The 19,818-nt window shown below is 37.8% G+C and overlaps 1 protein-coding gene across 1 annotated transcript in view; it reads right to left on the bottom strand.

The window, feature by feature from the left end:
• Positions 1-19,438, bottom strand: part of pdzd2 (PDZ domain containing 2) — a 93,358-nt gene extending 73,920 nt beyond the window's left edge. The window contains 2 exon segments of the mRNA XM_057358263.1: positions 17,098-17,975; positions 19,372-19,438. Coding sequence (XP_057214246.1) covers positions 17,098-17,594 — 497 coding nt within the window. The 5' untranslated portion in view covers positions 17,595-17,975; positions 19,372-19,438.
• Positions 19,439-19,818: the final 380 nt, after the last annotated feature.

Consider the following 19,818-nt stretch of genomic DNA (forward strand, 5'->3'; position numbering starts at 1 on the left):
GTAGAGTTGGGAAGATCAATCCTCCAAAGGGAACTGTGGAAATGATTTGTGGCTTTGGGTCGGTACCACAAAATAGCGCTAACTCACCTACCACAATCTTTTGGAGGGAAAGTGATATCGTGTAGTACTGTATGTGGATAAAAGTGGGTGGCCAAACATAAAACCTTAAGATACCCAAGTGACTATTTGATGTGACTTGGTCACTGCTTATCTCCAAGACAGAGGTATAAATCAAAACAGTGATTTTCAGTTCCATGTTAAAAGTTGGACAAGAGAATCTGGTGCTTTAACACGTGGAAAACTGCAGACAGATCCGGCAGCAGAAAGGTTAGATATTATTTTGACTTGAGGCAACATGGCTTTAGAGCCAGATCATGATCCTTAATTTGTATCCTCCTTTACAGGTGTTTTGGTATCGCAAATACTAGGTTTGATATAAATGGGAATGAATCTCTGATGCAGATTATTCGTTATCAAATATTTTAATGCAAAGAATGGGTAAGAGGATAGAAAGTAATGAACAAAAAGTACAGAACAAGTTACAGAACGCATTTCGTCTCGCGCAGAGTGAATGAAAAAGCCGCTAATAAACCATACTGCCCATATTAGCTAATTTATAGAACATACATAGGCTAAACAGTAAACACTCGAGTCCGCATGTGATTATGATGTTAATATTATTTTACATGTTCTTGTTGAGGAAATGCAAGCATTATGCTCGGATGGAATCTGTGCAAACTCTGCAAGGGCACACAGATAACAGTGCTAAGCGATCATTTATTCAAGCGCTTTTTTTGTGATAAACATTATAATCAAAGAAATTTCAAAGTTCTGTGAATCTAGAAGCTGATACATTCTCATCTCAGTTGTATTAAAGGAGTCATGAATTAAGGCATCAATTTTAACCCAAGCTTTTGTTATATAAGTCCCATGCGAATCGGCATCGCTGTGATTCGGCGGACTCATATATCATTTTTCAAGGTTTTATCCACCGTTTGCGAATAATGGAGGCTGTGTTGAAGTGTTTTGATATTATTATTTTGGGTGCTGGGTCATATTCATACCTACCAACACTGTCGTATTGGCCGGGAGTCTCCCGTTTGTTTATTTATCATGGAAACTCTCGTAACATTTGAGACCCGCGATCGCGGAGATCTTCTGTCCGGATCGCGATCACGGATCTCAAATGCTGACAGGTAAGGTCATATATCATTAAACACCATACAACTATAGGCTATACAAACTATACGCAAAGCCTTGCCATCACATCCAGGAAATAAGTCAGTAAATTTGAGTAAAATCACAGGCTTCACTTTTCCAGTGCGAATGCGCCACATGAAATACAGATGTGGGGAGGTCATTTCTAGGGCTGTCACCATTATGAAATTTGGCTGACGATTAATTGTCTAACAAATCATTGCGATTATGACGATTAATTGTCTGTTTTAGGGCTTTGACATTTTCTCATACATTTTTTTATTCGGCTTTGAAACGACCATTTTGTTCTTTATATAAGACCTGAAAACACGGGGTCATCATATACTTAAGGTGTAGGCTTTTATGTGTCAATAATACAATCGGCAAATACTTGTAAATTGAGTAAATTGATCAGGGCTGAATTGAAGCCACCATTAAAATGCTAACAGTCATAGAAAAGCTTCTAGTCTGCATTAAAATTTTACTTCTATGTTAATGACATTTTTGTAGGCTGGTTTTCACACTGAGATTATATTAAGTAATATTAAATTGTAGGTTTGAAGGTTATTTCTATGGTATATGCTTTAAAGTTTTTTTTTAAGTGATGGATGGTGTTGTGGTGGTACATTTTACCAGTATTACCATACTTTAGTTACAATATATCGTCGCTGTCAGGCGGAATCTTCGTATCTCCAAAACCATTATTTTTCAGGAAGTTAAAAAAACAGCATATTTTTGCGTTATTAAACATTGTATTGTTAAAGTTGGTATAATACCTTATATTGCTATCATATACTGTTGTGTACCAACATTAACACATCATTTCCCCAAAACCATGTTTAATCGGAGATACAAGGTTTATAACTTGGGAGCAGGGAGATACGAGATTACGCTGTCATTGATAAGAATGGTACGGACACAGACGTCGCTGCCAGCAGCGTTCATCAAAGTCTGTGGTCGCGTTGAGCCTTTTGACAAGAGACGAGGCTTTAAGAGCTAATGAAAGCTAATGATTGTGGTTACATACATCTTCCTAAACTCTATTTTAAACGTTAGAGCTATGAGTGATGCAATACCAAAATAAAACGTTAAACATGCTGTCTAATATAGGCGGAAATTAATCTGCAAGCAAATAAAGTCGGCGGTCGAGTTGAGCCTCTTGACAAGAGAAAAGGCTTCAATCGTTAACCAAAGCTAACAACTGTGGTTACATACATCTTCCTAAACTCTATTTTAAAGGTTTAAGAACTATAAGTGATGTAATACAAAAAACGATGAGCTGACTAGGCTGTCTAATAGGCGGAAATTAGCCGAATCTGCTCGCAAACTTACCTTCGTGGCTCACGGACTTCATTCTGCACCGAAGCATTATAGCTATCGATTTTTAACAAAACAGGCCTACTCAAATGTATCTAACCTAACTATTTTCACTCGTTATTGTCTAAAAAACATTCAATCAGGAGACGTAATGCGGAGAAGCTCCCGCGGAGTGAAGAAGAGGTGGAGTTACGAGACTTCTCAGACAGTTGAAGTGTCCAATGGAGTTAAGAGATTTGCTCTCAAGCAATTTTCAACACTTTAGATTGGTTAATAATTTGTAAACATAACAGACCCACATGGGGACTGACCAATAGCATCGATTTGTGAAAAAATATGAAATTGCACAAATTTGGACATAGGGGGTTTCTGCCCGACAGCGACGATATACAATAAATATGCAGATGCACTACAGCTCCCCCCTGTGTCTTCTATAGAGATGTGCAATAATTGCGATGATCTGAAACCATTGCGATGAGGTCAAACAATCGCGATGAGACGATTATTTCATAATCGTGACAGCCCTAGTCATTTCTAAATCACACGAGGTCCCCAGATAACACTAATCCCGTGCAAATAGGGCTAATGTGTAACCTAACATTACATGTCTAACCAAATTCACAGAAGGCTCCAACTAAGTTTACTACGCAAACTGCTATCCAATCATAGCAGTGGGCATTTACTTCCAAGTATTAATCATTCTTTCACACCCTCCTACACCCCATCAAGAACCCTGCGTTCAGCAAACGAGCGTCGTCTTGTATTGCCTTCTCATAAGGGCTGTAAATCGCTTTCCTGCTCATTCTCATTCACAACTCCTTCCTGGTGGAACATTCTTCCTAACTCGGTCCAGTCAACCACATCTCTCACAACATTCAAAAAACTACTTAAAACCCATCTCTTCTGTGAATACTTGACAGACAAATGAAGGGAAAAAAAGACTAACCCTCTCTGTTTCTCTCAACAGGTAGTGTTCTGGCTTTTGTTGAAACTAGTAACTTTGTATTAGCACCTATTGTATTATTGCTCCTGTATGACATATCGCTTATTGCTCCCTGAACTCTTTGTAAGTCACTTTGGATAAAAGCGTGTGCTAAATGACTAAATGTAAATGTAAGTCTTAAAACCGAGCGTTTGTCGAGTCGGCCTCAAAACCCGGGTAGAAAATAGCCTATTACTTATTGATTTTGATGTTTTTTAATGTAAAAACCTCTCAAACGTCATAAGTAGACCTCATACTAGACTACATATTGTATAAAACAATAAACAAGGCCAGTTCATGACACTTTTAAGTGTGCTCAAGATGCATTCACTGCATTTACAGCTCATTCTGCAAACAAATAACGTCAATCCGTCTTTCATGCATTTTAAATATGAAAATATTGATATTTATTATTAAGTAGTTGTTTACATAACTGTATATATAGCTTTAGATCAACATTTTTATTTTATGCCTGCATTACGCACTTCCGTCCGCGTTTTCCGCATCGCGGCAATAAGAACCCAATACAGTATGGTTACGCAGGGCTCCAGTGACATTATTATTATGCCACTTTGATATGACGTTTGCGTAAAACCTACCCGTTTTCATCCTTCAAAACAACCCCACAACTCATCTTTCAAGTGGTCATTTCTGAGGGTGCTGCAATTGGCACAAAGGAAACGCATGCTAGATCTGACCTAAAATTAAAACATTTCGTTCCTTTTTCACACATATTGTTTTACTATGTTATTTAAAATGTTTTATAAAGTTATTTAAATTATAACATTTTGTGTAATTTTTTTGTGTAATCGACTGTTTAAACAACTAGTCGATTAGTCTCGCACATCCCTAGTGGCCATAGATGCTGGAACGGCATTAAGAAATTTAGAATCAGAATGCAGTTTATTTGCAAGTGTGTACACACAGAAAACAAATTTGTTGTGGTTTCACGAACTCTCGTACTTACAGTATATACATAAACACAAGAAGTAGAAAAATAGATAAGTGTTTAGATAAAATCAATATATATTTATAAAGGTGTAAATGGGAGAGTAATTTACAGATACATAGTAAGTACTACAGTATATATTACAGTTCTTATTGCCTAGATGTTTAGTGCACATTTGGTTTAAATAAATTTAAACCAATTGACATTCATAATGCTAGAACTAACTTTGCTTTTTCGTGCCATTTTTTGCAATTTCTTTCAAACCAGCAGGTCTCAAGGTCATTTCCATGAACCATAATCCATTTCATATAATTTGAAACATAGAACATTTGAGAAATGTTTTGCTTGAAAAGTGTTATATTGCACTTTTACGTCATCTAAATTTCAAATGTGTTCTGCTGGTTTAACAAAATATCCCACAAATATTAAACTTTAAATTAAACTGAATTCATGTAATTCACCAACAAAACCTGAATAAACATGTCTGGTCACGCAGTGTAAACATTGTAAACCGCTGCTGCTTACGCAGACATGACCCAAAGTTCTCTTTGGTCGTAATAAATAAACCAATCATATTCATTTAGCCTCAGTCAGGTTAGGAATAACATTTAGAAAAACAAAGAGCACGTCAAAAATCTAAAATATGAACTCTGAGAAAATATGTAACAGGCGAAATCCACAATTCAATGCTGGCAGGTAATATGTCCACTCTCGGTGGACTGACTGGCTAATGTGGATTAGAAACAGAATCCAAAATAAGTCTTGCATGGGAAACCCAAAGTGTAGAAATGTTTTTGTGTCTAAGACAAATGGAGGGTTAAAGGAGACAAACAGGCAAATCATCTTAACTACCTAAAATATTCACCATATTCAGTTGACAGCCTCCAGCATGACAAGTTTAAATCCTGATTTTTTCCATTCACTAAGAGTAACAGACATCCATATATCATTTTGAAATTTACTAAAAAAGATTAGAAAATAATCCCCATGCTGCTTCAGGCTGTCTTGTGTTTGAGTGTGCTGGTGTTGGATATGCTCATTCTCTTTTATAGTGATATATAGAAATCCATGTTTGAGCATGCACCTGCCTCTCTACAAACCTACTAATCCATTTCTTTATCACAATAAGATACAATTTCTGATTTATTTTATAACAAATCCAGATTATGACTTGGAGGCAAGACGGTGGCCAGGTTTGTTTGCAAACACAGAAGTAAAGACATTCCACAGTGTGGTGGAGAACTGAAGTAATAACCTCAGCACTCTCCTCATGAACAGGCCTGCTGAGAGGAAACTGAGTCCACCACAAGCGTTTGAATGCTCTCAGATGGAGAAACAGATGTCAGAACACAACACAGAGGTTCTAATTTCTTCTATGTGTATATGCATGTAGTTTTGCATGCAAGTGCGTGTTTTAGTCAGTGGGCAGACTGGTTTTAAAATAGTTAGTTACCATACTGGTACAGTAGCTCTATAATGATACAGTAGTTCACATACACTTTGTATTATAGCCTATCCTTTTGATTTGGGCATTTTTTGTCTTCTATGGAGAGCTGCTCTTGCAGGCAGGGGACATTATATAAAATCAATCTCTCATTTTTCTATATTTTGAGTATAGAGGTGGTTAGCATTATTGCTTTAAGAAAAAGGTAAACAACTGAATCAGCATCAAAGATTTACAACATCACTTCAAGAACCCATTATCAGCAAAGACATGAACCCAAGATAATGAAAATCTCCAAACTGAGTATAGTGCAACGTAACCACAGAACCAGATAGTCGCCCACCGTTTAACTAGTTAGCATTGTAGAAAATAGAAAACAGAACAAATTTTTTTAGGGGGGATAGGGACTGTTGTCAAACAACCCAAAATAACTACTTGCTTTCAATACAGCTCGATCACACAAAAACTGTTCCAAGTTCCAACTATCAGCCCAAATCTACTCTCTTAGGACAGTCTGTCATATGCAGATATTGGGTAGTTGACCAATAAACCGTAAATGTGTGCTGTGGTGTGACAGCAAAAATTTTGAACACAAACTGTTAATAATATATTATTTATAGAATATAAAATAGCATAAGAAAGATTTATCTTCATTTTTTTCAAAATTTTTGCTGTCACACCATAGGACACATTACATATACACACAGCAAAATCGCCAGTGTTAAAAAAGGTCAAATTAACACTCACGGTGTACATATAATCCACACTCTCAAAGTGTGGATTATATAAACACTTGAGAGTTAATTTGACCCTTTTTAACACTGGCGATTTTGCTGTGCAGGAATGTGATCATCTACAAATCTAAGCAATGTTTTCAGAAAAGGTATGGGAATTTTTTTTGTGACGTTTTGAAAATATGGCATGCATCCCTTTCCGGATGCCGAACTGCAATAAGCAATTTTGTGGAGGGAATATTATGTGCAAAAAGTTGACTAAAGCACTTTCAGTTCATTCATAAATTCAATTCTGTGTTAAGTGAGTTTCAGAAACCAGTTAAAGCCACGGGAGGACAGCGAGAATCCCTCTTTGTGTAGTGCTGCGGGAAGCTTATGTGACTCAGAGATAAGTAGATTTATAGTCTCTGTTTACGCAGTGCTTCTTCAGAAATAGAGCACTTCCATTCACAGAGCAGCGCATGCAGGAGCTGATGCTTCCCTTTGATATCATCCACTATACACTTGCATGAGACCACTAAAGATAATACCCCATAATTACAATGATAAAAACAACCAATAACACCAATTCAACTAAAAAACAAAGCAGCACTTTAAATACATAACAGATTTAACAGAGTTTAACACATTTTTTATTATGATGTAGTGACAACAATGATTAGGCTAAGTTATATGGTTCCCTGAAAATGTCACTTATATTCCTCTTGCTTATGCTTCCAATAAAGATCTAAAATGGACAAAGTGCACGGTAAACACTACTGAGACAGATTAACCCAGATTTCTTTGTCAAGGGAAGTCGTAAAATGTGTGTAAGCATGTCATTCTGCAACAAAGGTGGTAGGACATGCTCTGTGACTCTTAGATGAGAAAGAAAGAAAGAAAGAAAGAAAGAAAGAAAGAAAGAAAGAAAGAAAGAAAGAAAGAAAGAAAGAAAGAAAGAAAGAAAGAAAGAAAGAAAGAAAGAAAGAAAGAAAGAAAGAAAGAAAGAAAGAAAGAAAGAAAGAAAGAAAGAAAGAAAGAAAGAGGGTTGTTGAGCGCTAAAGACAAGAAATTCACCAAGCATAATTCTCATAGCCTGTTATCAGTCATCCTATACACCCTGGAAACCCACCACAACAAGTGTTAAAACATTGATTGACTGATATTGATGAACAGATTTAGGTTGTTGTAAATATTGCTCACTCTAATCAAACATATAGACTATTTTACCGAACAGAAATCGTTTAAAAATCCAGCCGTATACCTGAAACGTTCACTTCCACATCCTCATCGTCATCCTCTCACTCAGCTGGTGCGCGCTCCCGTCAGTTCAATAACGTTAATCATTTTAATCGGCTGCTTGCAAAAAGTCCATCAGAGACTTTACTGTGTGTTCATGAAAACATGTCTAACAGCTCCGACGGCTCGCCTCTTTCATGTGATCTCTTCGGCGCTCGATTAAAGTCCATGTCTGCTGTTTTCCACGGGACAGCCTGTCAGGGAAGATACGAACGGTTTCCACAGCTCTGAGATATTCAAGTTATTACTGGATTGGCGCTCACACATGAGCGTCTCCATTATCCAGCAGTTATAAAACCGTTGCGAGTTGTTCTCGTCGTCCCGCCCCTTCTTCAAATTCCCAACAGAAGACGCTCAGATTGACACGTGAGATAATACCACGGCGTCTCACTGAGTGAGCTGCAAAGGTCAGCGTATATTCCTATCTATTTTATTTACAGAACCATTTATGTGCGTATGTAAGTGCAGGCCCAGGTAGGGGGGGTCTTTGGGTTTTGAGGTAACAAAGTCGTTTTCTCAGAAGCTTTTCACAACGGTTTAACTTGAACAACACACCTTTAATACCAGCATAACTTAAAATGAGGACGTTATTTGTTTCTAATTTTATATAAGTGATTTTAAAAGAGCGCATACATGACACAAGCGGTTAAAAGTCAACAGGACTGTAACGAGCTCGCCCTGAGACAAAGTTAAATTTATATCGCCATCTATCTCTAAAACAACGAACTGCATATTGAGATACATTTTCTGAAAAGTGGTCATTTGTTCACTTCAAATAACATGTTTTACGTGTCATATAAACCCCTAGATTTTATTTATAAACTACAATGAACATTTAATCGGTGATAGATGAGACTTTTAGCATGTGTCAGGCATTAGTCTTGTGCTGCTTTATTATTTTGCCACTTTTTCAAATTCCTTCACACACAGTTTAGCAGACTTGGAAAAGCAGCCTCGCATTGCTAACTTCCCTCCTGGAAGGACCATAATATTCCAAGATTGATTCCAACAAAACAGATGGAAAGAACACTTCATCATAATCCGCTGCTAAAAGGAAAAGGATTCTACACCAAGTTGAATAATTCAAACAAACAAGCAAATACCATAAATCTTGTTGGAATCTCTCATCGCAGGATGTCCAGACTGCACCTGAGTTTGCAATGACTGCGTGTCTCTTCTTAAAGCCTGTTTTCATTTCAAGTGACATCCAGTCGCGGGCTGCAGCCTGGACACACATTCTTTACATAGCTCCGAGGGGTTTCTGGGAAAATGTCCCAAAGACAGTAGCATCATTTTCGGCATTCTAAAACATGCACTTGAAAATGTGCACCCCTCCATCATGTATACTGCTGCTGCTGTTCATGGCCATATTGAACCAGGTTGTTTAATAAAACTGATACACAAAAAAATGTGCTTTCAAATTTAGTTAACAAAATAATCATTTTAACTGTGTGCTATAGTGTTAGTAATATTCCTAAAATAGGCCTACAGATACATGGAATTTTGAAATGACACAATCTGGAAAAGGATGTACTGCTGCCCACTAGCGGTTAAAGTCGTAGCAGCAAAAAAACGGGAAAGAATACAGAAATCTAGCCAATAAGAAATCAGTCAATCAGGCTTTTACTTTTTTTTTAATTACACAAAAACAAATGCAATAAATAAACAAATATGAATAAAAAGGCACTAGTAGACGTCATGTGTCCTTAAAGATCTTAAATAGCCTAATCTGTGCAAATAGAAATCGGCATTGTTCAATCCCATTCTAAGATCAACACAACCCTAAAAAGTTGTCAGCCAACATTTTTCTAAAAAAGCCAAAATGGGCATGATTTAAATATCACAGATCTAGACATGGTGGAATGTAATTTGTAGGGTAGTCCCACTACCAGACAGTATTACCTGAATATCCAGATTGTACAGAACTAATCCTTAGCCCCATCTGTGACTAGAGAAATCTGGGGGTGCCATTACATTCAATGTTGTTCTCTGAGTGAATTGTGTCAATTCTATGAGAAACCATGTCTTAAAAGTAGTTTTACAATTAAAATCCTAAATTCAGAATAAAGATAAAAGTATTAGGGGTAAAAAAGTCATGACCAGTCTGCATATAACAAGAATGTGTAGACAAGAATAATCTATTAGAAAAACTATGCTGTTTAACCAATTTAGAATATCCTGATGAAATCATAGATGAAATATTTAGTTATTAAGGATGCACCGATACCATTTTTTAAAGACCGAGTACGAGTACCGATATTTTTTTCTGGTACTCACCGATACCTATAACCGATGCCTGTATAATGTACAATAATTCAAATAAACCAGTATCTTACTGGTACATTTTCTTATGTTTTTAGGTCTACTTAAATTTAAGTACTATTTTTTAATTAAGTTCTATTTTTTATGATAAGTAGCACAATTTTACTAGCACATTTACTTCAGTTTACTAAAGTAAACAATATACTCTGTGATCGGATTATAAAAAAATTAAGGGGGGTGGTGTGGAAAAATGTGAGTGTATTATAACTTGTTCAAGTCAGCCGGACTTTTATTTTGACGGAACGCCGCAAAGAGCGTTTGTTTACGTTAACCGGACTTTTATTTTGACGAATCGCCGCAAATGGTGTTTGTTATGTGTTCGTGTCCTCGTGCAGTGAAACGCTGGCGCTGAAAGCTCCACAAGCACAATGCGTTCAGTACACGCAACCGCACCACTCTTCCACACACGGTAACGCAAAACAAGCAGAATACATATTTAAACAGTATCTGAATATTTCGTTAGCTGTTCAGCGCTAATTTCTTGTTAGGAAATGCCTGAATTCCGTCTGCGTTTTCCGCATTGCAGAAATCATAGAGCTCTATGTATGTCACGTGAGGTATCGGTCTTTGGTATCGGTGTGTAATTACAAGTACAAGTACATGAGCTTGGTATCGGGCCTATACTGGTATCGGTGCATCCCTATTAGTTATGCTGCATTTTTAAACAACAGTCATTTGATTCATCCAAATGATTACTTTCTTATCCATGTCATTTAAAATGCTCCACCACAAGTTTGATTTACACTCTCACCACCTTAAAAACACAAAAGACACCAAAACATTTCAGCTCATGATTACAAATAAAGTCTTGAATGTTTTTCTATGACCACGTTCCCTAGTTCGAGACGCTTCTATCCATTACAGTGGGAACATCACACCAATAGTGTATAAGACTAAAGAGCCGACGTCCTCTCGCTCATGAGAAAAAGTGCAAACTCAGACATAGTTAATACCAAGGAAAGATGGCAGACTCTCTCTCATTCATCAAGTGGCAAGTTAACTAACCACAGAGAGCTGGCTCGCAAATGTAAGGCTCTTGGTGGGACGAGTAAATCAGTTCAAAGCAAAGTAAAAAAATAATGAAAAATCCAAATTTAAAACTGAAAGCGCAAGACTTTGATCTTTAACACTGGCAGGAAGGAAAATGACTTTGTACGCTAAAGTACATTACAAGAATTGCTCATAACTTTTATATTGTAATACTTCATTGTAGTTTTGAGCTGACCGATGGATGATGAAATACAATAAATCACTTAGACACAGACTGTTGGAAAAACAGTTGGATGGGGAAAAAAAGTTCTTTTTTTATGCCTTTACGCCTCAATTTCCAAATATTTGTGTCTTAAAATCTCTGGAAACTTTAAAAAATAATAATTTGTGTAAATAGTAGAGAAATGCCAGTTGGTTCTTTCAGATTTATTTTCCTTGTTTCACTAAATCCATGTTGATTTTTTGAAGTTTGCACTTCTTAATCTAGTCTTTAATCATCTTTCATTAACCATGTGGAGAACACTTTGCATTGGCTGTTTGGAGCAGAGCCACTGAGTTATTTTCCATGCTCACCACAGACAGATGCTGGGCCAGGCTGTTAAAAGAAAAAAAAATACTGAGGGACCAAAATTACAAGACGACACATTAAACCGGGGAGGTTTTTTTGTGGCGAGCTCCACTCGGCCCAGAGGTTTTGCACTGAAATCATTAACATGAAAAGCACTTGATGAAAATGATAAAAAAATCCATGATGTGTCTCTTTTTTGTGTTTGAAGGCTTTAGTCCATTGCTTTTTGAACAGCATCAAACATTCATCTCACAGCTCTCTTCCCAGCACACTCACAGCAGATATCAACTGTTCTCAAAGTGTCCTCCACATTAATACAGACCAAAGAGGCCATAAACTTCAATGAAATTAAACAAAAAATTTAATTTGAGAAGCGTGAATAAGACAATAATGGAGAAGATGAGGTGACTTTTGCAAAGATCGGATACTTCTGTCAAAAGATCGGCACTGTTTATTTATATCAGATATTTAAGAACTTTTATAAAACTGATAAAGCGCTCTACACCGGACGCGATGAGACACACGGCTTGTTCTAATGGGATTGTCGCGCCACGTACGGTGTGGCCAAGATTTAAAATTCTAATGGGTTCTAATGCGTTCTATTGTCTCTTGTCGCGCCGCATCCGGTGTAGACACTAGGGATGCACCGAAATGAAAATTCTTGGCCGAAGCCAAACATGATGTGAAACACTTGGCCGAAGGCCGAATAATACCGAACACCGAACATGGTTTTTTGCACAAACTGAATAGTCAAAATGTGCTTTTTATAATTTGTCTTGCTTAAAATAAAATACAATACAACTTAATATAAAATTGAGCAAAACAAAGTAAATTCAAACAAAAAATTGAGCCCTCTCCCTTCATGAATAGCCTATATTAATTAGGCCTATAACTGACTGCTAAAAGAATGTAATGTAAGTTACTCTGTACCTCTACAACAAAACACTTCATTAAAAACTGTCATTCCACATTAGGCCTATAAGCTAAAAATACGAATAAACTAAAACTGTTGGATTATTATAGGCTACACTGCAAAATGATTTGAGAAAAAAAAACATCCAATACAAGCAATTCTGACTGATGCTGACTGACAACCATTTCAGTTCACGTCTCTCCTCCAAACTCCGCCCACAAAAGCTGACTGTTCTCTGAGAAGGTGCACTCGTGTCCGGGATGCACAGAACATACTTTGACAAGTTGTTTAGTACAGGGAACTGTGTGCACGCGACCACTGTATGATGTCAAAGGATGTCGCGAGCGGCAGGGCTACTGTCAGACAGCCCGCTTCCGTCTGAAGTAAAGTTACCGACCGGTAAAGACGCTTTCATTCAGAAATTTACTTCCGTGCGGCAAGTCCCGTGCTGTGTCTTTCTCTGACACTTTAAAATGCTCCACACACACGCGCGCGCGCACACACACTGCCAAAATGTTTGTGGCAGTAATAAAGCGCACGCGTCTCTCTCTCTCTCTGCGCTGGTTGCTGCTTGATCGTATCACGAGTCATGTTCGATAAAATTTATTCGGCCATTTCACATATTCGGCCAAACACCAAACTTGCGTTTTTTGCTATTTTCGGCCTAACATTTTCGGTGGCCGAACATTCGGTGCATCCGTAGTAGACACGGTGTCACACTTAAAGGAATAGTTCACATAAAATTCTGTCATGAATTACTTATTTGTTCCACTTTGTTTGGTTGAACACAGAGAAAGATATTTGAAAGAATTAACAGTTCTTGGACCCAATGACTACCATAGTAGGAAAAATTACATTGGTAGTCAAAAGTCCTACATTATATTTTTATTCTGATCAACAGAACAAAAAAATAATTTTTCCTACTATGGTAGTCAATGGGGTCCAAGAACAGTTTGGTTATAAGCATTCTTTCAAATATCTTTATCTGAAATTGATACAGAATTGGAACAACTCAAAGGTGAGTAAATGATGACAAAATGTAAATTTTTGGGTGAAGGATCCCTTTAAAAAGCATATATTGATTATACAAACTATGTGGTTCATTGCTGGTCTCCAAACAAGTCTTGTTGCTTAAAGACACCAAAAAACCTGAATACCAAAACAACGCTGGTGACTACCCATGTAATGTTCTTTTTGCAGGGAACACAATCCCATATTACACATTTTATATAATAACTGCTTTGCTCTAAAATGTCTTCTTGAATGTTCCCTTGTCAGAAGATGCTATGAAAGCACTTTTAAAAATCAAATGGCAGTTTTAAACAGACACTAATCTCACCAATTTGCTCACCAGCTTTAAACTTCAGTCGGTTGCTTTTGCAAGCATAGAGTTTTAAAGACCCTGCCTTTAAGCTTTAAAGACACTGAGTGGATACTGGCAAAAAGTAGGACTTAAGTAATCCAGTCCAACGCTACTATAGCAGAACAGCTTCCTTCCTCACAGTTCTTCATCAGTAAACATCAGTAAAGTTACATTCAGATCAAATTATACTGGACAGATACACTCAAACAGGCTTTAGGTTGCTTTAATAGTCTCACATAAGCAGTTTATACCAAGAAATAGACTGAGCTCCCAAAATCTGAATTATACACTCTAAAAAACGTTGGGTTATATTTGTAACCCAATAGTTGGGTTAGAGATATGTCATTTTTTGTTGGGTTATTTCTGAAGTTTATTGGGTCATTTCTGTAACAACCCAGCCAGTTGGGTTAAAGGGGTCATATAAAACGAATATTGTCATTTGTTTTAGATGTTATGCAATGTGTATGTATACACGAAGGTTCAATAACGCACCTTACTAATACTACAAATAACTGTGTATTTTCCACATACCGTGCATGTTTGTATCTCCTCTTTGCCCCGCCTCTCTGAAACGCACAGATTTTTTACAAAGCTCATCACTCTGAAAAGCGAGGTGTGCTATGATTGGCCAGTTAACCAGTGCGCAGTGATTGGTCGAATACCGCAAGCGTATGACAGAAATGTAACGCCTCTTACCATAATTGGAACATCAGGTTCGAAAGCAATTGTACTGTCAGGTACGTCCACCTTACGCGTATACATTTGGGCGGTCTTAGTCAAATCATACCAAGAACTGACGTAGATTTGTGGGGGTGTGGTTACACGAGGCGTTTCAGGCAGGTCTGGGTAAGCACTCGCTTTTAGATAGAATGCATCTTTTGTTCCGACACTTTAATTTTTGCAACTTTACGTGTCTAATGCATGCATGGGCAACTTATAACACACCAAAAACAGAAAAACACGTATTCGCTCCATATGATCCCTTTAAAATTGAGCTGTGTGAGCGGTTTCTTTTTTTACTCCAATGGTCGACCGGCGCCACTGCTGACGTACGAGAGGTAAGTTAATATTAATAATACTTATTAAATGTGCGTGTGTATATATATACATGTTTGTATGCAGTGTTTTTTCATAGCAACACAAACGTACATCTCTGTCGACTGTTTTTATAATCTGCATGACTGTCAACGCCAACACTTGCTTTTTATAACCAACCTATTTCAAATGTAGATAAAAATAATTGTTAGGGATGCCCCCTCGCTTTGCTTTTCTTTGTCCAAAACTTTTAGGTAAGTCATAAACTTTTGTGGAAATCATATTTTAAATATTTGGCAGCACACGCGGAAGTGTCAGGGCTCCCAGCCGCTGCAGCGTCACTCAGTCAAAAGCACCAGAATTCAAATGTCGAGTGTGTTAATTTTATTTCGTTACATTTATTACTTTTATCATATTTTAAAAGCAAATAACAGCAAATTCATTTTTGGGGGGGCGTTCATTAACCACAAAACCCGAGGGGGCTTGCAGTAACAGTTTCGTTTAGCTTTCAATATATTTATCTTTCTTTTAGATAGATTATATGTGAAGGAAATCTTTTTCATGTTGGCAAAAATAACCCAACAAATTAGTTATTTCATAACCCAACAGTTGGGTTAAACTTGTAACCCAATATATTGGGTTAAAATAACCCAATAATGGGTCGGTGCAATAGTAACCCAGCATTGGGTTATTTGTTATACCACGTGCCACTCCCAGGAACCTCCTCCCTTTCTGTATCCTGCCGTCCATCTGTACGGGAGACAGTTGTCCCAAAGCAGATTCTGTGTGAATGCTGTGAAGCTTCCTATCATTTTTACACAACGCATTGTCTAATTATAGAGTTACACGGACAGATTGAACGCATACAAACCGCAAAATTCACAGCAAGTGGTCTTTTTTCTAGTTCATTATGATTTGGTGGAGCTGTGGAACTCTATAGGTTTTTGATGATTTGATGAAGTCATATTTTAAAGGGATGGTTCACCCAAAAATGAAAATTCCATCATGAATTACTCACTCTCTAGTTGTTCCAAATCTGTATAAATTTATTTGTTTGGTTGAACACAGAGAAAGATACTTGGTCGAATGCTTGTAACCAAACGGTTCTTGGACCCCATTGACTACCATAGTAGGAAAAATTACAATGGCAGTCAAAAGTGCCCCAGAACTGCTTGCTGTCCTACATTCTTCAAATATCTTCTTTTGTGTTCAACAGAACAAAAAAATGATAAAGACATTTTTCCTACTATGGTAGTCAATGGGGTTCAAGAAATGTTTGGTTACATTTAGCTTTCTCTGTTTTCATCAGAACTAAGAAATTTATACAGATTTGGAACTCAAAGGTGAGTAAATAATAACAGAAATTTTATTTCGGGGTGAACTATCCCTTTAATAAAACACCAACTAATACAATCTAGTGGCTTTAGAAAAATGCTTTACATTTTCTTCCATAGACGTCAAGAGCAAAAGTACTTTTCCAAAAACACGTTTGCCAAGTAAGCAATAAAAGCATGGCACTCCAGCATGGCAGCCTTTCTGTTAGACACAGACATTTGGCAGCCTGATTGAAAGCTGAGTGTCAGTCCAGATGGAGCCCAAACGTAGAGACACAAGGCCGTCCACTACACTGACACAAACCGTCATCTCACAGAGCTCTCAACAAGGAAAAATTCTTTGGACCCGGTCCAAGTCCCGAGCTCAGGGGTAAAGCAGCCAGTCCTAGGACGCACGCAGGGATGCTGTATATAGACACAGGGGAGCACTAGCTGTGAAGCAGCTTTAACAAACAGATGCACACAGGAGATCCTGTTCTCTCTGGCCAGCTGTGACTCACCCTGGTACCTAAACAAACAGCTGCAACCCAGTCAGATGAAGAGCTATACAAACAAGAGGATTTCATGTATTCGTATACATTAATGGGAGAACTATTTATGATAGCAAATGTAATTTAAAATGAACTGTGATCTTTAAGTATTGAGATACAAAACAAATCCAGATGTCTTACCTGGCTCCAGTGACATCCACTCCGACCATCAGCTGACCGTTAAGTGACAACAGTTCATCTCGCAGTTTAATATATCCACAACGGGCTGCTGGGCTGTTCTTTTTCACTTCAGTCACCCAAATACACCCAACATCCAATACAGGACCCTTGTCGCCCTTCCTCCGCCTCCTCCGGACCCCTTTCTTCCTCCCTTCAGGGTCTCCAAAAATGGGAATATTTCCAAAGCTGACCCCAAACTCTAACCCATCTCCATCACGCTTGTGCAGGCAGACCGCCTTCACCTCAAAATCTATTTCTTCTCTGAATAGCGGGCTTTCAACTTCAGCAAAGTTTAGCTGGATGTAATCCACAAGCTTGCGGATGGCAGCCTGGCACAGAAACCCATTGTCTGCGCTCTTCGGAGTCTCATCCGTTTCGTTCTGATCTTTCTCTTGAGCCCCAAGCCAGTTCTTTAGCAGCGAGAGATGGCTAAGGGCATTTTCTTGGGTGATAGGCATCCTAGCTCCTGGTGATGGGCCTGCCCGGGCCTCCCCTGCATGTTGAGTCAAGGTTTACCCCGAAAACCGGGACTTCTAGCGGTGGATTCAAACAGACACATTAAAATCACCTCTAAATGACAGAGTGTGTTAGAGACATTATATCCAGAGTGCTGGAGTCCATCAGTGGCACACTTAGACCTTGGAGGTCCATGATGTCATCCGTAGAAACGAAAGAAAATGGGAGGAAGTAGGACACGTTTATACTTTGACCGGTAACAAGAGAACGTGTGCCATTAGCTGCTCCTCTTGGTGCATGCCAAATCTGATTTCCAATACCATTCAAGTGGAAAATAGTGGATCGCTGGGAGTTGAGTTCTGTCCTGCGCCACAGACGTTCACCTAATCAGAAAGAAAATAAATAGAAATGCCATTACAAAGTAAGTCAGCATGAGCTTGCTTTACAGGCACATTTGTAACTGTGTGTTAAATCCGCGTAGTTACGGCTCATTTAGTTCTCAACCAAAGTAACAACAGGAAGAGAAACTGGCATAAACATGGGAATAAAGAAAGCTTCTTATACCAGCCGATTTGTTCGACTGACAGAATTCATGAAGTGGAAAAGGCTCCAATAATAACCTAATAATAGTCTATCACAGATATGTTATTTGACTGTTTATATAGATATTTTTACAGAAAGGGAAAGCAATCATTTACTTTTGTCATTTCAAATCGGACTTTCTTTCGCATAACACAAAATAAGATATTTTGAAGAATGTTGTTAACTGGCACCCATTCACTTGCATTGGTTTTGTGAATGGGTGCCGGCGCTGTTCAGTTTCCAACATTCTTCAGAATATCTTCTTTTGTGTCCTGCAGAAGACAGAAAGTCATACAGGTCTGAAATTGCATGAAGATGAATAAATGATGACAGAATTTTCGTTTTTGGGTGAACTATCACTTTAATTCTCATATCATATACCTTAAACACGTGGAACGTGTAACCTGACAATAATATTAAAAACAACCATGCTGTTTTGGTGTAGCTAGAACTCATGCAAACCACATTTCTGATATATTTAAGCATACACTGAAGGCAAAGACCACAGTAAAATTGCTAGTCTGGGTTTTTTCTCAAAATAACAAGATTTTGGCCTCTGTGCGCATCACACGAGCTGCTATATGAAAATGGCATATGATCAACTTTCCTTTATATATGAGACAATATGGGTGCATTTAAAAAGCATCTACATTTCATAATACATACATTTTATATCGATGTCCATTACGAGGAAAAAATAGATTACACTTTCAGAAGATTACATCGGCACAGCAATGGAGACTAGAGGGGGATTCATAACCAACTGTCAACTGAAGTGTTATCTGGATCAGATGATGAGAGTAAAATGACAAATAGGTCATTGCGTGTCAAGTCAAGAAGTCTCCGGATAAAATGTTGGTGATTCTTTTGTGGAGAAAAGAATACTTAAATGATGAAGAAATGCCATGGATGAATATTTAATCCACTATTTTGTAGAGGGGAATCTAAATGAAATTTTCTGCTAAAACTGGAGACAAATGGAGGACAGAAGTCATCACCCATTTCAAAAGTTTAACCCCAATAAGTCACTTACGATTAATAGAAAAGAATGTTAGCACTAAGCATGCAATAGTCAACTGTGTCAAGAGTAACAAAAACAAAATTGCATTGCATATAAAAACATCTATACATTCAAGCTTTATTTTTCAACAGGTATGTGACACACTATCACCATTAAAATGTTTATCAATCTCCTACCTTTTCTTATTTCAGGCTTCGTTCTTTCTTTACTGCGTTTAAGTGCATAAACGCTGAGCTGCACACTGCAGCGTGTTGTTCCAGTTGACACAGAAGGTCTACAGACCCCAGACTCACCCTCACCCAACACACCCACATGTAATAGGATTAGTCTCACCCCTCCCTCATGCCACTTGCAAACACAATGACCTCCCATTTTCTCTTTGGATAGTCACTGAATGGCCAGTTCAAGTGTTTATTTTTCTACCATCATGCCATTCATGATTATTGATGCTGGTACAAGTATGATTCCTTTAACAAAGCAAATGCGGATCAATAAAACATTGAGAGCACAGTAAACAAAAGGCCAAATAAATAAGGAAATAAAGTATATCTGGGCTGAAACATATTTCTTTTTTAACAGTGAAAGAATAAGCTTAACGTCTTCTTATCTGCAACAGATCAAAC

The sequence above is a fragment of the Triplophysa rosa genome, linkage group LG2 (genome assembly GCF_024868665.1).
Source record: "Triplophysa rosa linkage group LG2, Trosa_1v2, whole genome shotgun sequence".
NCBI classification, from domain to species: Eukaryota; Metazoa; Chordata; class Actinopteri; order Cypriniformes; family Nemacheilidae; genus Triplophysa; species Triplophysa rosa.